The sequence below is a fragment of the Podarcis erhardii genome, assembly GCF_964252035.2.
Source record: "Podarcis erhardii genome assembly, chromosome: Z".
Lineage (NCBI taxonomy): Eukaryota > Metazoa > Chordata > Lepidosauria > Squamata > Lacertidae > Podarcis > Podarcis erhardii.
Window position 1 is genome coordinate 42695090 of NC_138504.1, and position 21378 is coordinate 42716467.

Below are 21378 nucleotides of genomic sequence, written 5' to 3' on the forward strand. Positions count from 1 at the left end.
AATCTACACATTTTTGTACACAGTTTATCCCAAGAGAACACATGTTGTAAAAGGCATTTCCCTCAATATAATGCTGTTTTTTATATTGTTTTACTCATCTACACATCTGCTTGCACACTTGGTCCTAGTAGATGCCCTGTTGCACACATTACTTGGCTGGTGAGATGCATTGCAAAATTCAGAGAAGTGTGGATTTCAAAGGATGGCTGCATTTTGGTTTGTGTGCTCTTTCAGGAATTACAAATAATAGTTTTCCTTTAAATATAATCTGAACCTAATTTCTCCTCCACCCTGGGCAGCTTCATGCCTTGGGATTTATTTCTTTTTAAACAACAAATGTATGCTGCTGAATGATTGCCAACGCAATGTGCGGGCAACATTTTAAATACAGTGGTACCTTGGTTCTCAAACTTAATCTGTTCTTGATGTCCATTCCAAAACCAAAGAGTTTCAAAACCAAGGCATGTTTTCCCATAGAAAGTAATGTAAAATAGATTTTGCATTACTTTTAAAAACAACCCCCAAAAACAACAATTTAACTTGAATTTTACTATCTAACAACACCATTGATCTATAAAATGAAAGCAATAATCAAGGAAAAGGTAAAGGTAAAGGTACCCCTTACAGTTAAGTCCAGTCGCGAATGACTCTGGGGTTGGGCGCTCATCTCGCTTTATTGGCCGAGGGAGCCAGCGTACAGCTTCTGGGTCATGTGGCCAGCATGACTAAGCCACTTCTGGCAAACCAGAGCAGTGCACGGAAATGCCGTTTACCTTCCTGCCAGAGTGGTACCTATTTATCTACTTGCACTTTGATGCGTTTTCGAACTGCTAGGTTGGCAGGAGCTGGGACCGAGCATCGGGAGCTCACCCTGTCATGGGGATTCGAACCGCCGACCTTCTGATCGGCAAGCCCTAGGCTCTGTGGTTTAGACCATAGCGTCCACCCACGTCCCATAATAATCAGTGTACTGTACTGTAAAATAAATAAGACAGTATTGTAGATAATAAAAATAAAAATTCCTTTTTTCCCTTACCTGCACTGATGATAGTCATTGTTTGGATGGGGGGCTTTTATCCATCTCCGCAGTCACACAATCAATCAGTCAGTAGCTGAACTGGGTTCCACACAGTCACAAAAACAAATTAATCGAAAAGCCACAATAATGCAAAATAAATAGCAAAAACAAAAGTGCCAAACTTAATCTGTTCCGGAAGTCCATTGGCGCAGCTTCTGATTGGTGCAGGCACCCTGGTAATAATAGCCGACAGCCTCATCAGACATTCAGCTTCCAAAAAACGTCGAAAAAGTGGAACACTTACTTCTGGGTTTTCAGCGTTTGGGAACCAAGGCATTTGAACGCCAAGGCGTTTGAGAACCAAGGTATCACTGTACATAGGTGGAGGTGGAGATCACTGGTTTGCCAGATGTATGTCCACACTTAAACCACATCTGCACCATACATTTCAGTCCCTATAATGCGACTTTTCACAGTGATGGTTCACCCTCCCCAAAGAATCCTGGGAACCGTAGTTTGTTAAGGGTGCTGACACAGAGCTACAATTTCCAAAGTGGTTTATCAACCAAGCCTTCTTCCCAGGGAACTCTGGGAATTGTAGTTCTCCAGATAGGACTGAGAGAGGCCACCTGTTTGCAACCCTGGAGAGCTGCTGCCTGTCAATGGAGACATTACTGAACTAGATAGACCAATGGACTAATTATGTGTAAGCATGCTTCCTGTGTACCGCCTTCTGCCAGAAACTCTGCAGAGCTGTTACAGGAAATCTGTCTCTAAATCATCTGGTCTTGCAACCAAGACCTTCTACCTGCCTCTACAAATTGAATTTCAGCCCCCAAACAAATGTTTAGCTTTGCATTATGTTTATTTCCTCCCAGAGGCTGCTAACAACATCTCTCTCTGTCTCTGTCTCTCTCCCCCTGCCTCCTCAGTTCTTGGAATGGAGACATTCCATGGCTGGCAGGGGGAGAAAAAGCAGGAAATACTGTAAATAGCTGATGTCTGAAGCTGGTTGGAAGTCTTTTATCATTTGATTCCCCACCCCCTTCCCCTTTCCCCTAGAATCCAAAAGTTGGTACCTTCCTTTTCTGTTTTCCCTTGGAGGAAAAGGGACAGTTTTTTTTTCTTCTCCAGGAGGAGATCCAGAAAGAAGGCTTCCCACCATTCCCAAATATAAATTGAAAACATTCTGTTTGAAGTTTTGTGCTGTGTGTAAAAATCAAAAATGAAAACTTGGCCAGTTTGCTTCCCTCCCACCCCAGCTTCAAGTGTCCCTTTGGAATACTGTGTGTGTCTGCAACTAATCCGTAGTTGTCCATGGTGAGAGATTAAGCATATGGGTGATTCAGACTTGGAGGTGTGAGCTTCTGCTGACATTTAAAAGATGCAGAAGGAATGCTAGGGAGCAGAGGGTGACGTAACTAAGTGGGGAAGCATGTGCTTTGTGTATGAATCCCCAGTGTCTGCGGCTGACCAGGAGTTGATGGCTACCACTTGAAAAGCATAGTGGTAGGGTTTCAGCTCAGTGGAATAGCATCTCCCTTTGCATGTAAAAGGTCCTAGGTTCAAGAAGCAGTGGTGTACCCATGTTGAACTAGGCAGCTCAGTGGACTAGCATCTCCCTTTGCATGTAAAAGGTCCCAGGTTCAAGAAGCAGTTGTCCATGGAGGCACAGGTCAAATCTGTATCCAGGGCAGCTGTTTACCAGCTCCATCTGGTACGTAGGCTGAGACCCTATCTGCCTGCGGACTGTCTCGCCAGAGTGGTACATGCTCTGGTTATCTCCCGCTTGGACTACTGCAATGCGCTCTACGTGGGGCTACCTTTGAAGGTGACCCGGAAACTACAACTAATACAGAATGCGGCAGCTAGACTGGTGACTGGGAGCGGCCGCCGAGACCATATAACACCGGTCTTGAAAGACCTACATTGGCTCCCAGTACGTTTCCGAGCACAATTCAAAGTGTTGGTGCTGACCTTTAAAGCCCTAAATGGCCTCGGTCCAGTATATCTGAAGGAGCGTCTCCTCCCCCATCGTTCTGCCCGGACACTGAGGTCCAGCTCCGAGGGCCTTCTGGCGGTTCCCTCACTGCGAGAGGCCAAGTTGCAGGGAACCAGGCAGAGGGCCTTCTCGGTGGTGGCGCCCGCCCTGTGGAATGCCCTCCCATCGGATGTCAAGGCGATGGACAACTACCTGACATTCAGAAGACATCTGAAGGCAGCCCTGTTCAGGGAAGTTTTTAATATGTGATATTTTAGTGTATTTTTTATCTCTGTTGGAAGCCGCCCAGAGTGGCTGGGGAAACCCAGCCAGATGGGCGGGGTACAAATAATAAATTATTATTATTATTATAAGCAGTGGTGTACCCATGTTGAACTAGGCGAGAAACCTGCCTGAAATCTTGGAAGGCCACTACCAGTCAGTGTAGACAATACTGAGTTAGATGGACCAATGGTCTGACTCTATATAAGGCAGTTTCATGTGTTCCTACGTGTATAAGTATCCTTTTATATGGGGGAAGGGATGTTGCTCAACAGTGGTGGAGCATTTGCTCTGCATGCAGAAGATCCTAGATTCAATTGCTGGCATCTGCAGGTAGGGCTGGGAGAGAGCCCTGTCTGAAATCCTGGTGCTCAGCTAGCTGGACCAATGATTTGACTTGGTGCAGTAGGAAAAAGGAAATACCTTAGGGCAACATTTCTCAGATGTGGGTCTCTAGCTGTTGTTGGACTACAACTACCATCATCCCTGACCATTGGTTCTACCAGCTAGGGGTGATGGGAGTTGTAGTCCAGCAACAGATGGAGATCCAAAAACTGCCCTATGGACTAAGGAGGGAAGGGGAAGGTCCATGGCTCATCTGTTTTGCATGCAGAGGGTCTCAGGTTCAATCCCTGGCATCTGGAGGTAGAGCTGGAGAAAATCCATACCCGAAACCCCGGAGAGCTATTGCCAGTCAGTACTGAGCTAGCTGGGTCAATGGGTCTGACTCTGTATAAAGCAGCTTCCTATCTGCCCAACTTCACATCCCTCATGCTGATATCTGTCCAGAACCTGAGATGCTTGTACATGGGAGCAGGTAATTGCCTGAACTGCCTGTTATGAGAATCACCAGGTGGCGGCAGCTTGTTTTTGCCTTTGGGCACTTCTCTCTACCCTTTTCTAGGAAAGGAAGGAGAGAAGTTCCTGTGCCTTAAGGGAAAAGAAGAAGGAACTCTTCTTGTTTTGCCTGAAGGCCTTAATCTCTATATGTGGGTGATGATGGGTTGTCTTAGTATCGACAGCCCTGGTGTCAACTGGTAAGACCGGAGACACTTGCTCATCAAATTCTCTTTCCTTCACCTGCCTGGCTTCTCCTTGGTAGAAACAGAGGAAGCTACCCTATACTGAGTCAGACCATGTAGCTCAGTACAGTCTAAACTGACTGGCAGTGGTTCTCTGGAGTTTCAGGCAGGGGGACACTCCAAGCCTTTCCTGGAGATGCTAGGGATTGAACCTGGGACCTTCTGCATGCAAAGCAGGTGCTCTGCCACTGAATTATAAGCCTTATAAGAAGCTGCCTTATATGCTTGATCCACCTTGCTCAGTATTGTCAACACTGGCTGCCAGGTATCTTTTCCAGGTCTATTCAGAGATGTTGAGGGTCACACCTGGGACCTTCTGCGTGGAAAGCAGACCCTCCTTAGTCCCTGGGATATTTCATTCTCCATGCCCCACACCCCCCTGCACACACAATTTGTCGTACCCCTGCTATTCTGTCTATTTCTCTTGCTAACAACATGTGTAGGTTTTGGTCCCCCACCCAATTATATGGCCAAATATTCACCCCAGGCAGCCAAGTGCCAGTTGCCTGAAAGCCCAGTTGCCCTTCAAGACATAGAAGAGGCAGTATCAAAATTGCAAAAGCAGAAAACAGGGTATTCCCCCCCCCCTCCCCTCCAGGAACTCTGTGTTACGACTGGGTTGTAGGCCTTCAATGATTGCAAAACCACCCATTTTTGCTTTTGGAGCAAATGTCTGCAGCATGGCAGTCTGTTGTAATGCTGAACTCTTCTCCCATTTATTGAGCCTAAGTCATCTTGCTGTTCCTGTTCCCAGTGCTGGGATGATGGCCTTTTTCATTTCATTTCATTTCATTATTTACGTACTGCATTTATATCCCACCTTTTTCTTCAAAATACTCAAGGTAGCATACATGATTCTCCCCCTCCTCATTTAATCCCCACAACAACCCTGTGAGGTAGGTTAGGCTGAGTGTCAGTGACGGGTCCAAGATCACCCCTTGAGCTTGATAGCCGAATGAAGATTTGAACCCTGGTCTCCTTGGTCCTGGGACGCAGGTGGCGCTGTGGTCTAAACCACTGAGCCTTGGGCTTGCCGATTGGAAAGTCGGTTCGAATCCCCACGACGGGGTGAGTTCCCATTGCTCGGTCCCTGCTCCTGCCCACCTAGCAGTTTGAAAGCACGCCAAAAGTGCAAGTAGATTAATAGGTACCACTCCAGCAGGAAGGTAAACGGCGTTTCCATGCACTGCTCTGGTGTCACTGTTCCACTGGGCCAGAAGCGGCTTAGTCATGCTGGCCACATGACCTGGAAAAACTGTCTGTGGACAAACATCGGCTCCCTTGGCCTGTAAAGCGAGATGAGCGCCGCAACCCCAGAGTCATTTGCAACTGGACTTAACTGTCAGGGGTCCGTTTACCTTTACATTCCTTGGTCCTAGTCTGACACTAACCACTCTCTGATTTGCATTTATCTATAGGTTGCACAGTTTCAATAAGCTCTCTTGGGAGTCTAAAGTTCTTCGTTACAGTAGGTTGTATTCAGCATTAGAACTTTCAGCCTCTGCTTGTTTCTTCTAAAGAGATTCAGTCGTCTGTTTTTAAAACTTGGTTTTGTGAACAGCCTTGTATATAAAGAGCGGAAAGTTAGCATTTTAAAGTAATAATAAAAAAAATCTCACCACCACCAGGAGCCCCCAGTGTCCATAAACCTAAGCTGCTGGAAGGATGCACTCATCCTAGCAACTGTGATGACTGGGTCACCTTTTAAATATGTCTCAAGGAAATTTCCATAAAAACTAAACATACTTGTTGGGTTTTGTTTTGTTTTTAAAAAGCCCCCAAACCAATTGAAGACCTGTTTAAAAATAATGGAACATAAGCACCTTCTTCAATTTTACATTAGATAAATTGAGGTCCCTTCAGACTGGGCTTTTCGTGTGTGTGTGTGTGTGAGAGAGAGAGAGAGAGAGAGAGAGAGAGAGAGAGAGAGCACTTGTGCAACAGGGTGTGTTGTGTGTGTTCTATTCTGCAGCAAGTAATTGAGGAAATAATACTGCATTAGTGCTGGATTGATACTGGACCATCCACACATCATTCTGCGTTGTCAGATGTTGTGCGACGCTTCCTCATTATTGTCACATTATTGCTGTCTGGAGGGACACTTGTGCCGCAGCGCAGCAAAAGCAGAACAAACAACAACGCCTGCATCGTTCTTGATTTCAGGGTTTTGGCCGGAAGCTACAGGACTTGCTTTGATAGGAAATGAAACCTCCCCAAACTTTTCCAAGTGTAAACAGCATTGGAAGCAGGATCATGTATAACTACCCTGTCAGGGAACTGCTATCGGAGGAACAGGTGGTGGAAAGGCTCCAGGAGAATAGGAGAGATTCTGCAGCAGAAGAAGGAACCAGTAGGGGGAGAGCAGGAGCTCCGGCGGAAGGGGAGTCGGAGGGGAGGCTCTGGGATACTTCCAGTGAGAATAGTGAAGAGGTAACAAGACCCCCCTTAGGAACTCCCACCCTTCGCCGGAAACTGTCACGCAGAGAGTCCAGGAGGCGCATGTCCGTCAAACAGCTTTTATGCTGGAGTAAGTTCCGTAGACGCCCACTGTCAGATGCTACCAGCGACTGACAGAGTCATGCTTTGGGGGCTCCGTTAGTGACTCGGTTTGGTTGACCAGCCAAACCCCAGAGGGATCAAGCTTTTACGCACAAGCAGCTCATTATCCCATCACATACCCCAATACCCTCATGAGCACAGATCGTCCTGAATACGCAATAGAAAGGATTCCTGGAGAGACCTACTGGTTTTCTGCCAAGCGTCCATAGGAAGGAAACCTCCTCCACTTTCAGTCTGGGGTCATCTGTCATCTGAGGTTTCATCCACCGTTCATGCATCTAACTCTTTAAGTCCCAAGGTTTCCCTGCTACTGGATCATCTGACTGTAGCCAGCTTTGCAGCTATTTAAAGAGCACGTTCATTTTCACATGATTTCTTGAGAGAGAGGGAAGGGGGAATAGGAGCTATTTTTTCTTTCCCTTTGTTGGCTGCAGTCCCTCTCCTCCAAACCTGCTTGTCTGGTTATTAGACTTGGCATATCTCTCTCTGTCTCTCTCTCTCTCTCTCTTTCTGTGTGTGTGTGTGTTTTAAAAGTTTGGAGGCCCAAATGTGGAAAATCAGCCAAGGAGAGATCTCTGGGGTTTGTAATCATATCTTGTCCCACTCAACCACCCTACAGCTGAGGGGGAGGCGGTAGGCGGACCGTTTGGGGCAGCACGGAGCCTGTGGGTGTGCAGCAAGCCCTGCGGTGAGTGCTGCCCGGCATTTTGTCACCCCGTCAGTGGTGACACCCAGGGCTACTCACCCCACCACACACCCCTTCCTCCTCCCCTGCCCAGGAAGCTCCTGGATAGGCTACCAGGTGTATCCATCTGAGTACTGTAATGTGTATGCTGACAGGCAGAGACTCTGCAGAGTTTCAGACACTGGACATTTGTGGACCGCACCTAGAGATGTTGGGGATTGAACCTGGGACCTCCTTTATGGAAAGCATACACTCTGTTACTAAGCTACAGCCCTTCCCCCAAATCAGCCAAGTTGCAGGATACTCAGTGCCCTTTGCACTAAGTACGTAGTGGGGATGTTGCTTTTTCCCTTGGTACACACAAAAGTTTGGATATGCTAAAATTTAAAATACGCGAATGGATTTGATAAGGGATACCAGCTGAAGGGAAGGAGGGAAGTCGCAAGCTCTGCAGAGCAAAAAGGTTTATATGTTGATTAATGTATTGTAAGAATGATTGTGTAAAGAAAATAATAAAAAATTATGGGGGGGGGGGATTGGATATGCTAAAGCCTATATTTCAGTTGGTGACTGTGCACATGTTGAAACGCCCCCCCCCCCCCAAAAAAAACCATCTCATTTTCTGCCACGAGAGAGAATGTGCAAAGGGGACTGAACAGAATCTGAAAAAGCATGTTGCAGTCTTGGAAATACAGTGGTACCTCGGGTTACAGCTGCTTCAGGTTACAGACTCTGCTAACCCAAAATAAGTACCTCGGGTTAAGAACTTTGCTTCAGGATAAGAACAGAAATCGTGCTCCGGCAGCGGGAGGCCCCATTAGCTAAAGTGGTGCTTCAGGTTAAGAACAGTTTCAGGTTAAGAACAGACCTCCAGAACAAATTAAGTTCTTAACCTGAGGTACCACTGTAAGTCCACACAATGTTCTAGTCCTGAGTTTTATTGTACCTTTTGCCTTTCCCAACCTGAAAGGCGAGGGGAAGCTATTTGCAACCCTTGCCTCCTCAACCTTCTGTAGAAAACTGTTGTGCTGGGCATGGAGCACTCAGACGGCATTCCCCTTGGGAGAGGGTTCTATGTCCGCATACAGTTGTTTTGTGCTTCTCTCTTTTGCATAACCAGCCCTGGAGGTGGATCAAGGCTTTCTTCTGGGCTTTTCAGATACTCTGCGTGGCTTGCAGTTTTGGGCTATGAATCACACACTGCTTTCAGTAGAAAACACAGCCTTCCCACCCCCCACTGCTGCCTTGCCACCCTGTGAGGTCAGTTGGGAAAGAAGCTCTGTGACTAAGCCAGCAAGACTGGGATTCCCACAAAGCAGAACTGAAGGTTGCCAGGCTTCCTTGTTTCAGATGACTTCATGTGGAGTCAGATCTTTTCCCTTGGCAGTTGTGATGACCCACCCACCACGGTACAGATCCCCATCCCCCACTGCCCATTCTCATCCTTCTCAAGGCAGCCCTTAGTCTGTGCTTCTAGTTGCTGTTGTTGTACTACATGAGAACAAGCAGAGGAGCTTGGCTGCTGGATCAGACCCAAGGTGTGCCTCGTCTAGCTCCCTGTTCTCACAGTGGCCAACCAGGTGTCCCTGGGAAGCCCAGAAGCTGGACCTGAGCACAACAGTGAATTCTCCCCACTTGTGATTCCCAGCAACTGATACTGTCTCTGATCCTAGACTGATGAATTAATCAACGGTAATAATAATTATCCTTTGATTTCTTAGTAAAGGTAAAGGACCCCTGACCATTATGTCCAGTCGTGACCGACTCTGGGGTTGCAGCGCTCATCTTGCTTTATTGGCCGAGGGAGCCGGCGTACAGCTTCCGGGTCATGTGGCCAGCATGACTAAGCCGCTTCTGGCGAACCAGAGCAGCGCACGGAAACACCGTTTACCTTCCCACTGGAGCGCTACCTATTTATCTACTTGCACTTTGATGTGCTTTCGAACTGCTAGGTTGGCAGGAGCAGGGACCGAGCAATGGGAGCTCACCCCATCGTGGAGATTCAAACCGCTGATCTTCTGATTGGCAAGCCCTAGGCTCTGTGGTTTAACCCACAGCGCCACTCGCGTCCCTGATTTCTTAATAAAGGTAGAGGTAAAGGTACCCCTGCCCGTACGGGCCAGTCTTGCCAGACTCTAGGGTTGTGCGCTCATCTCACTCTATAGGCCGGGAGCCAACGCTGTCCGCAGACACTTCCGGGTCACGTGGCCAGCGTGACACACGGAATGCCATTTACCTTCCCGCTGGTAAGCAGTCCCTATTTATTTACTTGCACCCAGGGGTGCTTTCGAACTGCTAGGTTGGCAGGCACTGGGACCGAACGACGGGAGCGCACCCCGCCGCGGGGATTCGAACCACCGACCATGTGATCGGCAAGTCCTAGGTGCTGAGGTTTTATTTCTTAATAGGTCACTACAAAAAGAGTCTGTAAGTGATTTCCAAAGCACAAAGTGCCAGATGGCATAGCATACAAATGGAAGGAATGCATTGCAATAAAACCATTCTAATGACCCATAAGGAAACCCGGCAAAAAACAGCAGCAGAAATCTGGGTTGTATCTAGCTAATTTCTACTCAGATTAGACCCATAGAAATTAATGGGCCTAAATTAGCCATGCTGATTTATTTTAGTGGATACAACCCATTTTATCATAATCTGTCAGATGCCTTGGAGAAGAGATTGATCTTTACTTGGTGCTGAATGGAGGCTGATGATGGCACCGTGTGGAACATAGTGGCTTGTCCTGCCACTATCCCCTGGAGGAACCCGCTTATCAGCACTGAATTGGAGCAAGCAGATTTTGTGCAGGTTGATGTTTGCCCTGATTTAGCACTAAAGAGCATGTTTTTCCTGGGTGAAACACTGGGACAAGCAGACAATCACTCGGACCCATGCCTGGAAAGCATAGGACAAGCCAAGAACTTCTGAGGGTGCACACTTTCCAGGCACGGGACAAAAAGAAATGTGGATAAGCCCTCCCTTGAGAGAAAATTTCACAAGCAGTGAGCCATAAATGAAAATGTCCTGCTGGTGGACTGATAGCCACTGACAGCCTTATCCTCCCTGCATTTTTCTAAACCCATTTTAAAGCCATTTAAGGTGGTGGCTATCACTGCCTCTTGCAGCAGTGAATTCAGTGCCAGATTTACATATAAGCTAAACAAGCTATAGCTTAGGGCCCCACTCCCTTGGGGCCCCCCAAAAAATGTTAAGGGGAAAAAAACCCTGGATGTACATTTCCAGAATATAAGATAAAAAAAAAAATAAAACAAAACATGCATACAGTTAGAGCTTAATAATTATTTCACTATTAATATACTTATTCTTAATTGTATTTCACTGTTAATATACTTCTTATTAATTATATTTCAGTTCAACAATTACTTTGAGGGGAAAAACATATTTTGTTATGTGCGAATGGCTTTAGATACCTATTAGGTCCATAAATTACTATATAGCATATATTCAACACAAAAAACAGTGGCAATTGACAAAGGACAGCTGGACATATAAAGGGCCCCATTACCTTCAGTAGCTTAGGGCCCCATCAAACCTAAATCTGGCCGTGACTGAATTTCATAGTTCAATTAACCACTGTGTAAAGAAGTACTTCCTTTCCCTTTCCTTGAATCTCCCACCTTTCCATTTTATTGAGTGACCATTCTAGATTCTTGTAGGATCCGCCACTTCCCCCATGCTAGGCATCATTTATTCATCTCTGTCAAGTCCTAAGTAACTTCCCTCCCTGTAACCTTTTCTCATCAGAGGAGTTGCTCCAGCCTGCTAATCATTTTCTTTTGTCAAATTTTATGGCTTTTCAATGTGTGTGGGTTTGTTTGGTTTTTTACGTTCAATGAAAGCATTGAAAAACAGGCTTTTTATTCATGCCAAAGACGGTGGAAAAGCACAACTTTTCTCTCTTCCTGCCATTGGATGCTTCAGGACTTCTCTCTTTCTAGTTGTCCTGATACCTAAAGAACGTAAGTGGCTGTCTCAATCAGGCCACTGGCCTATCTATTCCAGTGTGTGTGTGTGTGCGCGCACACACACACGTGCACACGTGCACACACAGTGCTTTATTGCGGTCAATAGACCCCAAATGCACAGTACAGCAATGGTATATATCAACAGTTATTGAGGTGTAAGAGCAGCCTTGCTAGTCAACAAAGGAGCTTCAGCCCGTACCTACTCCAATATTCCAGTACTGAATCCTGTTTTCACATTGGCCACTCAGAGGCCTGTATGAAACTGGCAAGCAGGACCTGAGCACAACAGCCCTCTCCCATTTTGCAGTTTGTAGCAACTAGCGGGACACTAGTGCCGCTGTGGGTTAAACCACAGAGCCTAGGACTTGCCGATCAGAAGGTCGTGGTTCGAATCCCCGCAACGGGGTGAGCTCCCGTTGCTCGGTCCTTGCTCCTGCCAAGCTAGCAGTTTGAAAGCACGTCAAAGTGCAAGTAGATAAATAGGTACCACTCTGGCGGGAAGGTAAACGGCGTTTCTGTGCGCTGCTCTGGTTCGCCAGAAGCGGCTTAGTCATGCTGGCCACATGACCCAGAAGCTGTACGCCGGCTCCTTCGGCCAATAAAGCGAGATGAGCACTGCAACCCCAGAGTCGGCCACGACTGGACCTAATGGTCAGGGGTCCCTTTACCTAGCATTCAGAGGCACACGACCTCCCAACAGCGGAGGGGAAACATAATAATCTTGGCTAGTAGCCATTTATTGTCTCTTTAAGACTCTTGTGTTTGCCTGAGTACAGGTGAAACTCGAAAAATTAGAATATCGTGGAAAAGTTCATTGATTCCAGTAATTCAACTTGAAAGGTGAAACTAATATAGGCGATAGACTCATGACATGCAAAGTGAGATATGCTTCCACTTCTCAGAGGTCCAATATTGCTCTATTTTGCAATCCTTGTTTTGCTGCTTTCATTGAATATTCTAATTTTCTGAGATGGTGAATTTGGGGTTTTCATCAGCTGTACGCCATGATCATCACAATGATAACAAAGAAAGGCTTGACATATCTCGCTTTGCATGTCATGGGTCTATCTCCTATACAGTGGTGCCTCGCAAGACGAAATTAATCCGTTCCGTGAGGCTCTTCGTATAGTGGTTTTTTCGTCTTGCGAAGCAAGCCCATTGACAGCTTAGCGGATTAGCGCTATTAGCGGTTTAGCTGCTTTTAGCGGATCAGCTGTTAAGCGGCTTATCAGCGGATCAGCTGATAAGCGGCTTAGCGGCTTAGGAAAGGGGGGGGGAAAGGGGAAAAAACCCACAGGAACTCGCAAGACATTTCGTCTTGCGAAGCAAGCCCATAGGGAAATTTGTTTTGCGAAGCGCCTCCAAAATGGAAAACCCTTTCGTCTAGTGGGTTTTCCATCTTGCGAGGCATTCGTCTTGCGGGGCACCACTGTATTAATTTCACCTTTTAAGTTGAATTACTGAAATCACGGAACTTTTCCACGATATTCTAATTTTTCGAGTTTCACCTGTACCTGTACACCACAACTGTCTAAAACTCTTGACCAACTAATGTACTGCACACACAGCACCACTGGGGCTGCTTTAAGAGGAAGCTTAAGAGGAGCCCTGCTGGGTCAGGGCAATGGCCTGTCTAGTCCATCATCCTGTTCTCATAGTGGCCGCTCAGATACCTGTGGGAAATCTGCAAGAAGGATCACTGCACAAGAGCTCTCTCCCCTCCTGTGGTTTCCAGCAACTGGTATCCAGAAGCATTGCTGCCTCTGACTGGGGAGGCAGAACATAGCCATCATGGCTTGTAGCCATTGAAAGCCTTTATCTTCCGTGAATTTTCCCTATTCTCCCTTAAAGCCATTAAAGTTGGTGGTTGTCACTGCAAGGGCAAGTTCTGTAGTTCAATTCAGCACTGAATTTAGTTCACCCAAACACACACACACACACACACACACACACACACACACACTCTTTCTTTTTCCATCTGTTTTTTATTGAAAGCAAAGAGCCATTTCTGCATTTTCATCATGAAACTACTGTGGTTTTTCTACGAACAATAACCGCAGGCAGATGGAGAGGTCAATTGTGCTTGGTTAAACTCTTGCCAGTGCGTCCTTTAATAAACAAACAAATCCAGTACTTTCTACAGTATTCCTGGGTGTTGAACCTATTTTTTTTCTCCTCTGTTTCTATCGTTTTTAATATCGGGGTCTGAATATTGCAAGAAATGTTTCATTTTTTCCCAGATTGGGATGAAAATGAAAATCTTAGGCATGGATGTCTTCTATACAGTGGTACCTCAGGTTAAGTACTTAATTCGTTCCGGAGGACTGTTCTTAACCTGAAACACCACTTTAGCTAATGGGGCCTCCCGCTGCCGCTGTGCTGCCGGAGCACGATTTCTGTTCTCATCCTGAAGCAAAGTTCTTAACCTGAAGCACTATTTCTGTGTTAGCAGAGTCTGTAACCTGAAGAGTCTGTAACCTGAAGCATGTGTAACCCAAGGTACCACTGTACCAGGGGTGAGGAGCCTCTGGACCTCCTGATGTCGCTGAACTACAACTCCCATGAACCCTGGCCATTGGCTGTGCTTGCTGGGGCTGGTGGGAGTTGTAGTTCAGCATCATCTGGAGGGCCGAAGTTAAGTTTCCATGATTTGAGGGGTTTTCTTTTTCAAAAACAATCTAGTGGTGTACAAATTTAAATAAATAAATAAATGTGTGCTAGATGGTGCCTTCTCTCCCTCCACAATTTTCAACAAGGTACCCTTTGTCAGGGTTTGTCAGTATGTCCAAGCTAATAATAATTATAACTAATTACAGTACTTAATTAACTAATTGGCTTATTTACTTAAATAAAATAGTCTGATAACAGGAGCTGAAGAGCATCATGAAAGAGGACTGCTCTGTTGATCAGGGCAGGGCAGACGGATGCTCATTGTGTTAATATCAGGTCTGGCCAGTCCCAGGGAGCTTGTGGCTGTGTATTAAGTATGACGTTTGGGACCTTTTAGCTTAGAGAAAAGATGACTAAAGGGTGGGGACATGATAAGAGGTGCATAAACTAATACATGGGGTGGAGAAGGTAGTTGAGGGGAGAGTCTTTTTCCCTCTCATGAGTGGGAACCAGAACTCAAGCCTGTCTGGTGGAGCTGAACAGACAAAAGAAATAATTCATATGGCACGTGGTAGAACTGTGGAACTCACTCTCATGAAATGTGGGGATGGGCATCAAACAGCCTCGGCCGAATATACCTGAAGGAGCATCTCCACCCCCATCATTCTGCCTGGACACTGAGGTCCAGCACCGAGGGCCTTCTGGCAGTTCCCTCGCTGTGAGAAGTGTGGTTACAGAGAACAAGGCAGAGGGCCTTATTGGTAGTAGCGCCCGCCCTGTGGAATGCCCTCCCATCAGATGTCAAGGAAATTAACAACTATATGACATTTAGAAGACATCTGAAGGCAGCCCTGTTTAGGGAAGTTTTTAATGACTGAGGTTTTAATGTATTTTTAATCTTTTGTTGGAAGACTCCCAGAGTGGCTGGGAAACCCAGCCAGATGGGCGGGGTATAAATAATACGTTGTTGTTGTTGTTGTTGTTGTTGTTGTTGTTGTTGTTGTTGTTTAAATAATAAGTTGTTGTTGTTGTTGTTGTTGTTGTTGTTTAAATAATAAGTTGTTGTTGTTGTTGTTGTTGTTGTTGTTGTTGTTATATAACTTGGCTAGCTTTAAAAGAGCACTAGACAAATTCATGGGCTGTCAATGGCAGCTAGCTACGAAGCTTACAGTCTCCTTCCACTGTAAAGGTAAAGGTACCCCTGACCGTTAGGTCCAATTGCAGACGACTCTGGGGTTGAAACGCTCATCTTGCTCTATAGGCCGAGAGAGCTGGCGTTTGTCCGCAGACAGCTTCCAGGTCATGTGGCCAGCATGGCTAAGCCACTTCTGGTGAACCAGAGCAGTGCATGGAAAGGCCGTTTACCTTCCCACCGGAGTGGTACCTATTTATCTACTTGTACTTTGACTTGCTTTCGAACTGTTAGGTTGGCAGGAGCAGGGCCTGAACAACGGGAGCTCACCCCATCGCGGGGCCAGTAATTCTTCTCAATACCAGTTGCTGGAAACTGCAGGAGGGCAAAGCGCTGGTGCACTCAAGTACTGCTTGCTGTGAGTGTCCCATGAGCCACCTGTCTGGCCACTGTAAACTTTTGAGAAGACCAAAGTTATTTGTCATCTGTAATGCAAAACAACAGATACAGTCGTACCTTGGTTTTCAAACAGCTTAGTTCTCAAACATTTTGGCTCCTGAACACCACAAACTTGGAAGTGACTGTTCTGGTTTGCGAACTATTTTTGGAACTCGAACATCCTCCGGGGCTTCTGATTGGCTGCGGGAGCTTCCTGAAGCCAACTGGAAGCCGCGCTTTGGTTTCTGAATCCAGAATGGATTCCGTTCGACTTCCAAGGTATGACTGTAATTACAGGGAGCACAGTGCATGTGTTTCTGGTGTTGGCTTCCTGTTTTGCAGCCCGAAGCCCAAAGTGCTCTTGGGTACCCACAGATGCAGCAGTAGGTTCCAGCTTTGAACCACAACATTCCTATAGAGTTTTGGGGCCCAGCTTTTTACGAAGTATTCACATACAAGTTATACAAACAAGCTGGTTATACCCATGTTTCCCAGTGCAATTTGCTTATCAGGATTTTTGTTGTGGTTAGAAAAACAATGGGATAATTGCACTAGAAAGTCTGGAATAACAACCAAATGTGCAAATAAACAGCCTGTCTGGACACTCCCCTTGTTCCTGATGGCAGCTCTGATTCATTATTGTTAAAATTCTGCCATTTTAGGAATGGGAGAATGCTTCATTTGTATTATAGTACCACCAGCTGCAGGGATGCGGTTGGCGCTGTGGTCTAAGCCACAGAACCTAGGGCTTGCTGATCAGAAGGTTGGCAGTTCGAATCCCCACAACGGGGTTAGCTCCTGTTGCTCGGTCCCTGCTCCTGCCAACCTAGCAGTTTGAAAGCACATCAAAGTGCAAGTAGATAAATAGGGAAGATTCCAGAGGGAAGGTAAACAGCGTTTTCATGCGCTGCTCTGGTTCACCAGAAGCGGCTTAGTCATGCTGGCCGGCGTACAGGAAGCTGTACGCCGGCTCCCTCAGCCAGTAAAGTGAGATGAGCACCACAACCCCAGAGTCGTCCATGACAGGACCTAACAGTCAGGGGTCCCTTTACCTTTACCACCAGCTGCATCTGTGGTGGGAGATGAATGGGCACACACACACACACACACACACACACGCACACTGAATTTGTGCTGCATGATTTGGGATTGGGGGCAAGGGTGGTAGAACACCTGCTTTACATGCAGAAGATTCCAGGTTCAGTCCCCAATAGCATCTCCTGGTAGGGCTGGGAATCTCCTCTGCCTGAGACCAGTATAGACAACACTGAGCTAGATGGACCAACAACCTGACTTGATATATGCCTATGTTCCTATGTCTGACTTGTAGAATGTTAGAATATTGCAACTCTCTTGCACTAGCCATCTGCCCTCTTGTACTTTGCAAAGCAATATGCACAAAACGTTTGCTATATGAATCATGAAGGAGGAGGATAATATAAAATAATATTTGGTTCCTTGATTTTACACCCTGTGGCTCGCATAGAGCCAGCATGAAATCTCCCTATCAGGCTCAAGAAACTGCTGTGTTTTGGGCTGGGTTGGGCCCTTACAGGATGTGATGCTATTTCAAAGTTACTTTTTCCTACTCCCCACTCCCCTTCTTACTCTCTGGAATTCCTTCCTTATCCTTGGGAATCATTGTAGCTCGTGGGTGGAGCATATTCTTTGCATGCAGAAGGTCCCATGTTCATGTCCTCCTTGAGCTGTGAGAGAGCCCCCCGTTTGAAAAGCTGGAAAGCTACTGCTGGCCAGTTAGACAGCACTGAGCATTATGGACCAGTGGTCTGATTCCATATGTGGCAGTGTCCTATTTCCATATTTTGACGAACCATTAATCTGTATCGGTAAAGGTCACTCCCTTTAGCATGAAAGGAGCTGTTTTTTATCTAGTTCCCAAAAGAGCTTGCCTCCCACCCTCCCCAAGTGTGCATGTGTATTTGTTCATTGCAGAATGACTCTGAGATGGCAACTGTTCTCCAAGAGGCACTGTCTGCTGAGATGTTCTGCTGCATGATACTCATCCACCTGTGCTGCTCCTGTTTCTGTGGACAACTTCCCAGCAGACTGTCCTAAACTCTGGTTGCCTGTTCTGTTCCTCTGCTTGTTGCCCCTAGTGTGAAATAGTTATTTCTCCTGAATTATTCTATATTTGGGGTTCACTTTAGGTTAAAACCTGTATTAATACTGAGCATTTGCAAGCATGCAGTTGGAGAACATGATCCAGCCAAGCAGGATAGATTCTGATCCACACACCCCCAGGGGGAATTTTAGCTGGTGGGCAGGGCCTTCCACCTGTCATTCAATTCACAGTGACTTAAAGCAAATAATAATGATTATTTAGCTGCCCCTAAATACCAGACTATGCTTTGCATTGCTGGTTTCAGTTCAACCCAGCAATGCAAAGGGATCCCCGCCAGCTTCCTGTAAGCACCAAGTAGCTACCCCCGCCCTTTTTTTAACCTGCCTCACACCGGGTATCATATATGATGTCAAGTGTAGTGCAGGTAGGTGTTGTCCTGGCTCTCCTCTTGGGAACTGCACTTGTTGCCATACCTGGAAGTTCTGAGAGATTTATTGGTAAGAGTCACTAAAGCATCCCATCCTGGGTCTGCAGGTTATGGGCAGGTGAAGTCCCAGCTGACTATGGTTAGAAGAAGAAGAAGAAGAGTTTGGATTTGATATCCCGCCTTTCACTCCCTTCAGGAGTCTCAAAGCGGCTAACATTCTCCTTTCCCTTCCTCCCCCGCAACAAACACTCTGTGAGGTGAGTGGGGCTGAGAGACTTCAGAGAAGTGTGACTGGCCCAAGGTCACCCAGCAGCTGCATGTGGAGGAGTGGAGACTCGAACCCGGTTCCCCAGATTACGAGACTACCGCTCTTAACCACTACACCACACTGGCTCTCTAGGGTTAGAGTTAGACTCTTAGGTTCTTAACTCCCTGCCATTGTCGTGGGGTGCTTTTAACTTTCATGGATGAGGTCCAATAACACTAAAAGGAAGAGTTTCATCCACCATTAAAATAAATATGTGTTTTTTAAAAATACATAAATACTTTTGATCTCTGCTGCCCTGCCCCAAAGTCACAAGGTGTTCAGGCCTCCTTCAACTACTCACTGCATGATCCATAGGAAAAGTTGGCCAACACAGGGCTGGACATTTTTTTACCATGACGTAAGAACTTGGTTTACTGAGGCGTAAGGCAGTCTCTTGTTTTGACTCATCTCATAGGGAAGTTGTGTTTGTGTATATATATTTTTTCCCCACGAAGTCCTTTTGTCTCTTACGGTTCCCAATTGGCTATTGGTATTAGAAGTTCCCTGGTGGAGAGAATCAAAGAGTTAGAAGGTACTCTCAGGGACTATCTAGTCCAGTGATGGCCAAACTTGGCCCTCTAGCTGTTTATGGACTACAACTCCCATCATCCCTAGCTAACAGGACCAGTGGTCAGGGATGATGGGAATTGTAGTCAAAACAGCTGGAGGGCTGAGTTTGGCCAGCACTAATCTAGTCCATCTCCCTGCTCTATGCAGGATCCAACTACAGCTGGGGTGGGGAATCCTTTTCAGCTCAAGGGCCACATTGCTTTCTGGGAAATCTTCCGATGGTCACATGCCAGTGGTGGGTAGGGCCAGAAGCAAAAGTGTGTGGAGCAACTAATGTAAGTGAATTCCTTTCTGCAGCAGGCTAGCTTCGATACGCAGACATATACACGTCCCTCTCTGTTCTCCATCCAGATAAGCAAGAGGCATTGTCTGGGTTCAACATTCCAGCCAGGCAAAAGACACTCTGGTTGTAAAGCAGGGCTAATGAAGGGATGTCCTAGGGAGAGGAGGGATGGCCTGGAGAGAATCCAGAAGGTCAAAGAGAAAGGCTTGCAGGTTCTCCCAGGGCCAGATCTACTATGAAACTAGTGAAGCTTCAGCTTCAGGGCCCCTAATCCTGGAGGGGCCCCAGAACCACACTGCTTAAACGTTTTGGTTCTAGTAGACCAAATTTGAGTTGGACAACTCAAATTGTTTGATTTTTTGAAGGTATATATTTCAACAATCCCAAAGTTTGAGAGTCGGTAGCACAGACGTTGTAAACAACCCCACTGAAGACGATAACAGTGGTTACCCAAACCTCATTGCTGGTTGCAAAGGGGCCCCCATAGCAGTTCAGGCTGTAGGTCTGCCCCTGGATTCTCCACCCTTGAAGCACAGAATCCCTGAAGTAGGACTTCCCTGATAAAAGAAGTGCAGTGCCCCAAGCACGTTCCCCTTTTCACTATGACATGTTGAAAGCTGTAACATGCTTTTCCCTTTTTCAAAATCTATGCTAGGTTGGAGCATTTGAGATATAGATACAACAACAAGCAGCAGAAGAGAATCCTCTGCAGGGTTGGGGATACCTTTTGCTCTCTTGATGTATCTGGACTCTAATTTCCATTCTTGTCCATTGTCTATGCTCGTTGGGACTGATGGGAGTTGTAGCAACATCCTCAGGACACCATGTGGGCTACATAGCCAATGGTTCTATTTGTCCTACTTCCTGCCAAGAACCAGATCATCTCCCCACATCCCACAAATGGGTTGATCTTTTGTATTTCTGCTGTTATATCTGTATGTATTTCTTTAACTTCCAGAAAAGACTGGCAAGGTCCTGGGCGAGTTTTGCCAGTTCTATGAGGAACAGTATGGTGTCTCCCTCTTCAACAGCGTCCGGTATGAAATTGAAGGCAGTGGCGGACCCCAGGCTCAGCTACTGCGCCGCAAGGTAAGTGGACTGAAATATTTGAGGGCAGGGATTGACCACCAACAGTGTTGCTGCTCAAAAAGACAGTAGTTTTATAAGTTAGGTGCATGTAGATGCATCTGGTTTTTTTGCCGTCAACGTTGAAGTCTTTATGATAATGGACAACTTGAACGAGCAGTGAGGCAGCTACTTAAAAAGCAAATATCATGTTGTGTTTTTGTGCTTTTATACTGTAAACCCCTCATAATCCTCAGATGAAGGGGGCGTAAAGGTAAAGGGACCCCTGACCATATGGTCCAGTCGTGACCAACTCTGGGGTTGCGGTGCTCATCTTGCTTTATTGGCCAAGGGAGCCGGCGTAAAGTCATGTGGCCAGCATGACTAAGCCACTTCTGGCAAACCAGAGCAGCGCACGGAAACGGCGTTTACCTTCCCACCGGAGCAGTACCTATTTATCTACTTGCACTTGGACGTGCTTTCAAATTGCTAGGTTGGCAGGAGCTGGGAGTGAGCAACGGGAGCTCGCTCCGTCGTGGGGATTCGAACCGCCGACCTTCTGATCGGCAAGTCTTAGGCTCTGTGGTTTAACCCACAGTGCCACCCGCGTCTGAAGGGGGCATAGAAATTTAATAAATAAAATAAAATAAGTGTCCTGCATTGATGAAAGCTTAGTGAAAATAATACCTCCGTTCTGTGCTTGTCAGGTGGCATCTGGAATACTGTTATTTAGTTCTGAATGCTGCATTCTAAGGAGATCACTAGAGCAGTGTGAGGAGGATGGTGAGGAGCCTGAGAAACCAAGTGCTGAAAGGAAAGCTTAATATGTTTGGCCTAGAGAAGATCAGATTAAGCTGAGACATGAGAGTA

At 46.4% G+C, this 21378-nt stretch overlaps 2 protein-coding genes across 4 annotated transcripts in view; one reads left to right on the forward strand and one right to left on the reverse strand.

The window, feature by feature from the left end:
• Window positions 1-21378, reverse strand: part of SLC31A2 (solute carrier family 31 member 2) — an 833895-nt gene that overhangs the window by 745923 nt on the left and 66594 nt on the right. The window lies entirely within an intron of this gene.
• The window catches only part of NIBAN2 (niban apoptosis regulator 2), a 98524-nt gene that overhangs the window by 27282 nt on the left and 49864 nt on the right, over window positions 1-21378 (forward strand). Inside the window, exon 2 of the mRNA XM_081847572.1 lies at window positions 20402-20532. Within this exon, the coding sequence (XP_081703698.1) occupies window positions 20402-20532 (131 nt within the window). The remainder of the gene's footprint in view (window positions 1-20401; window positions 20533-21378) is intronic.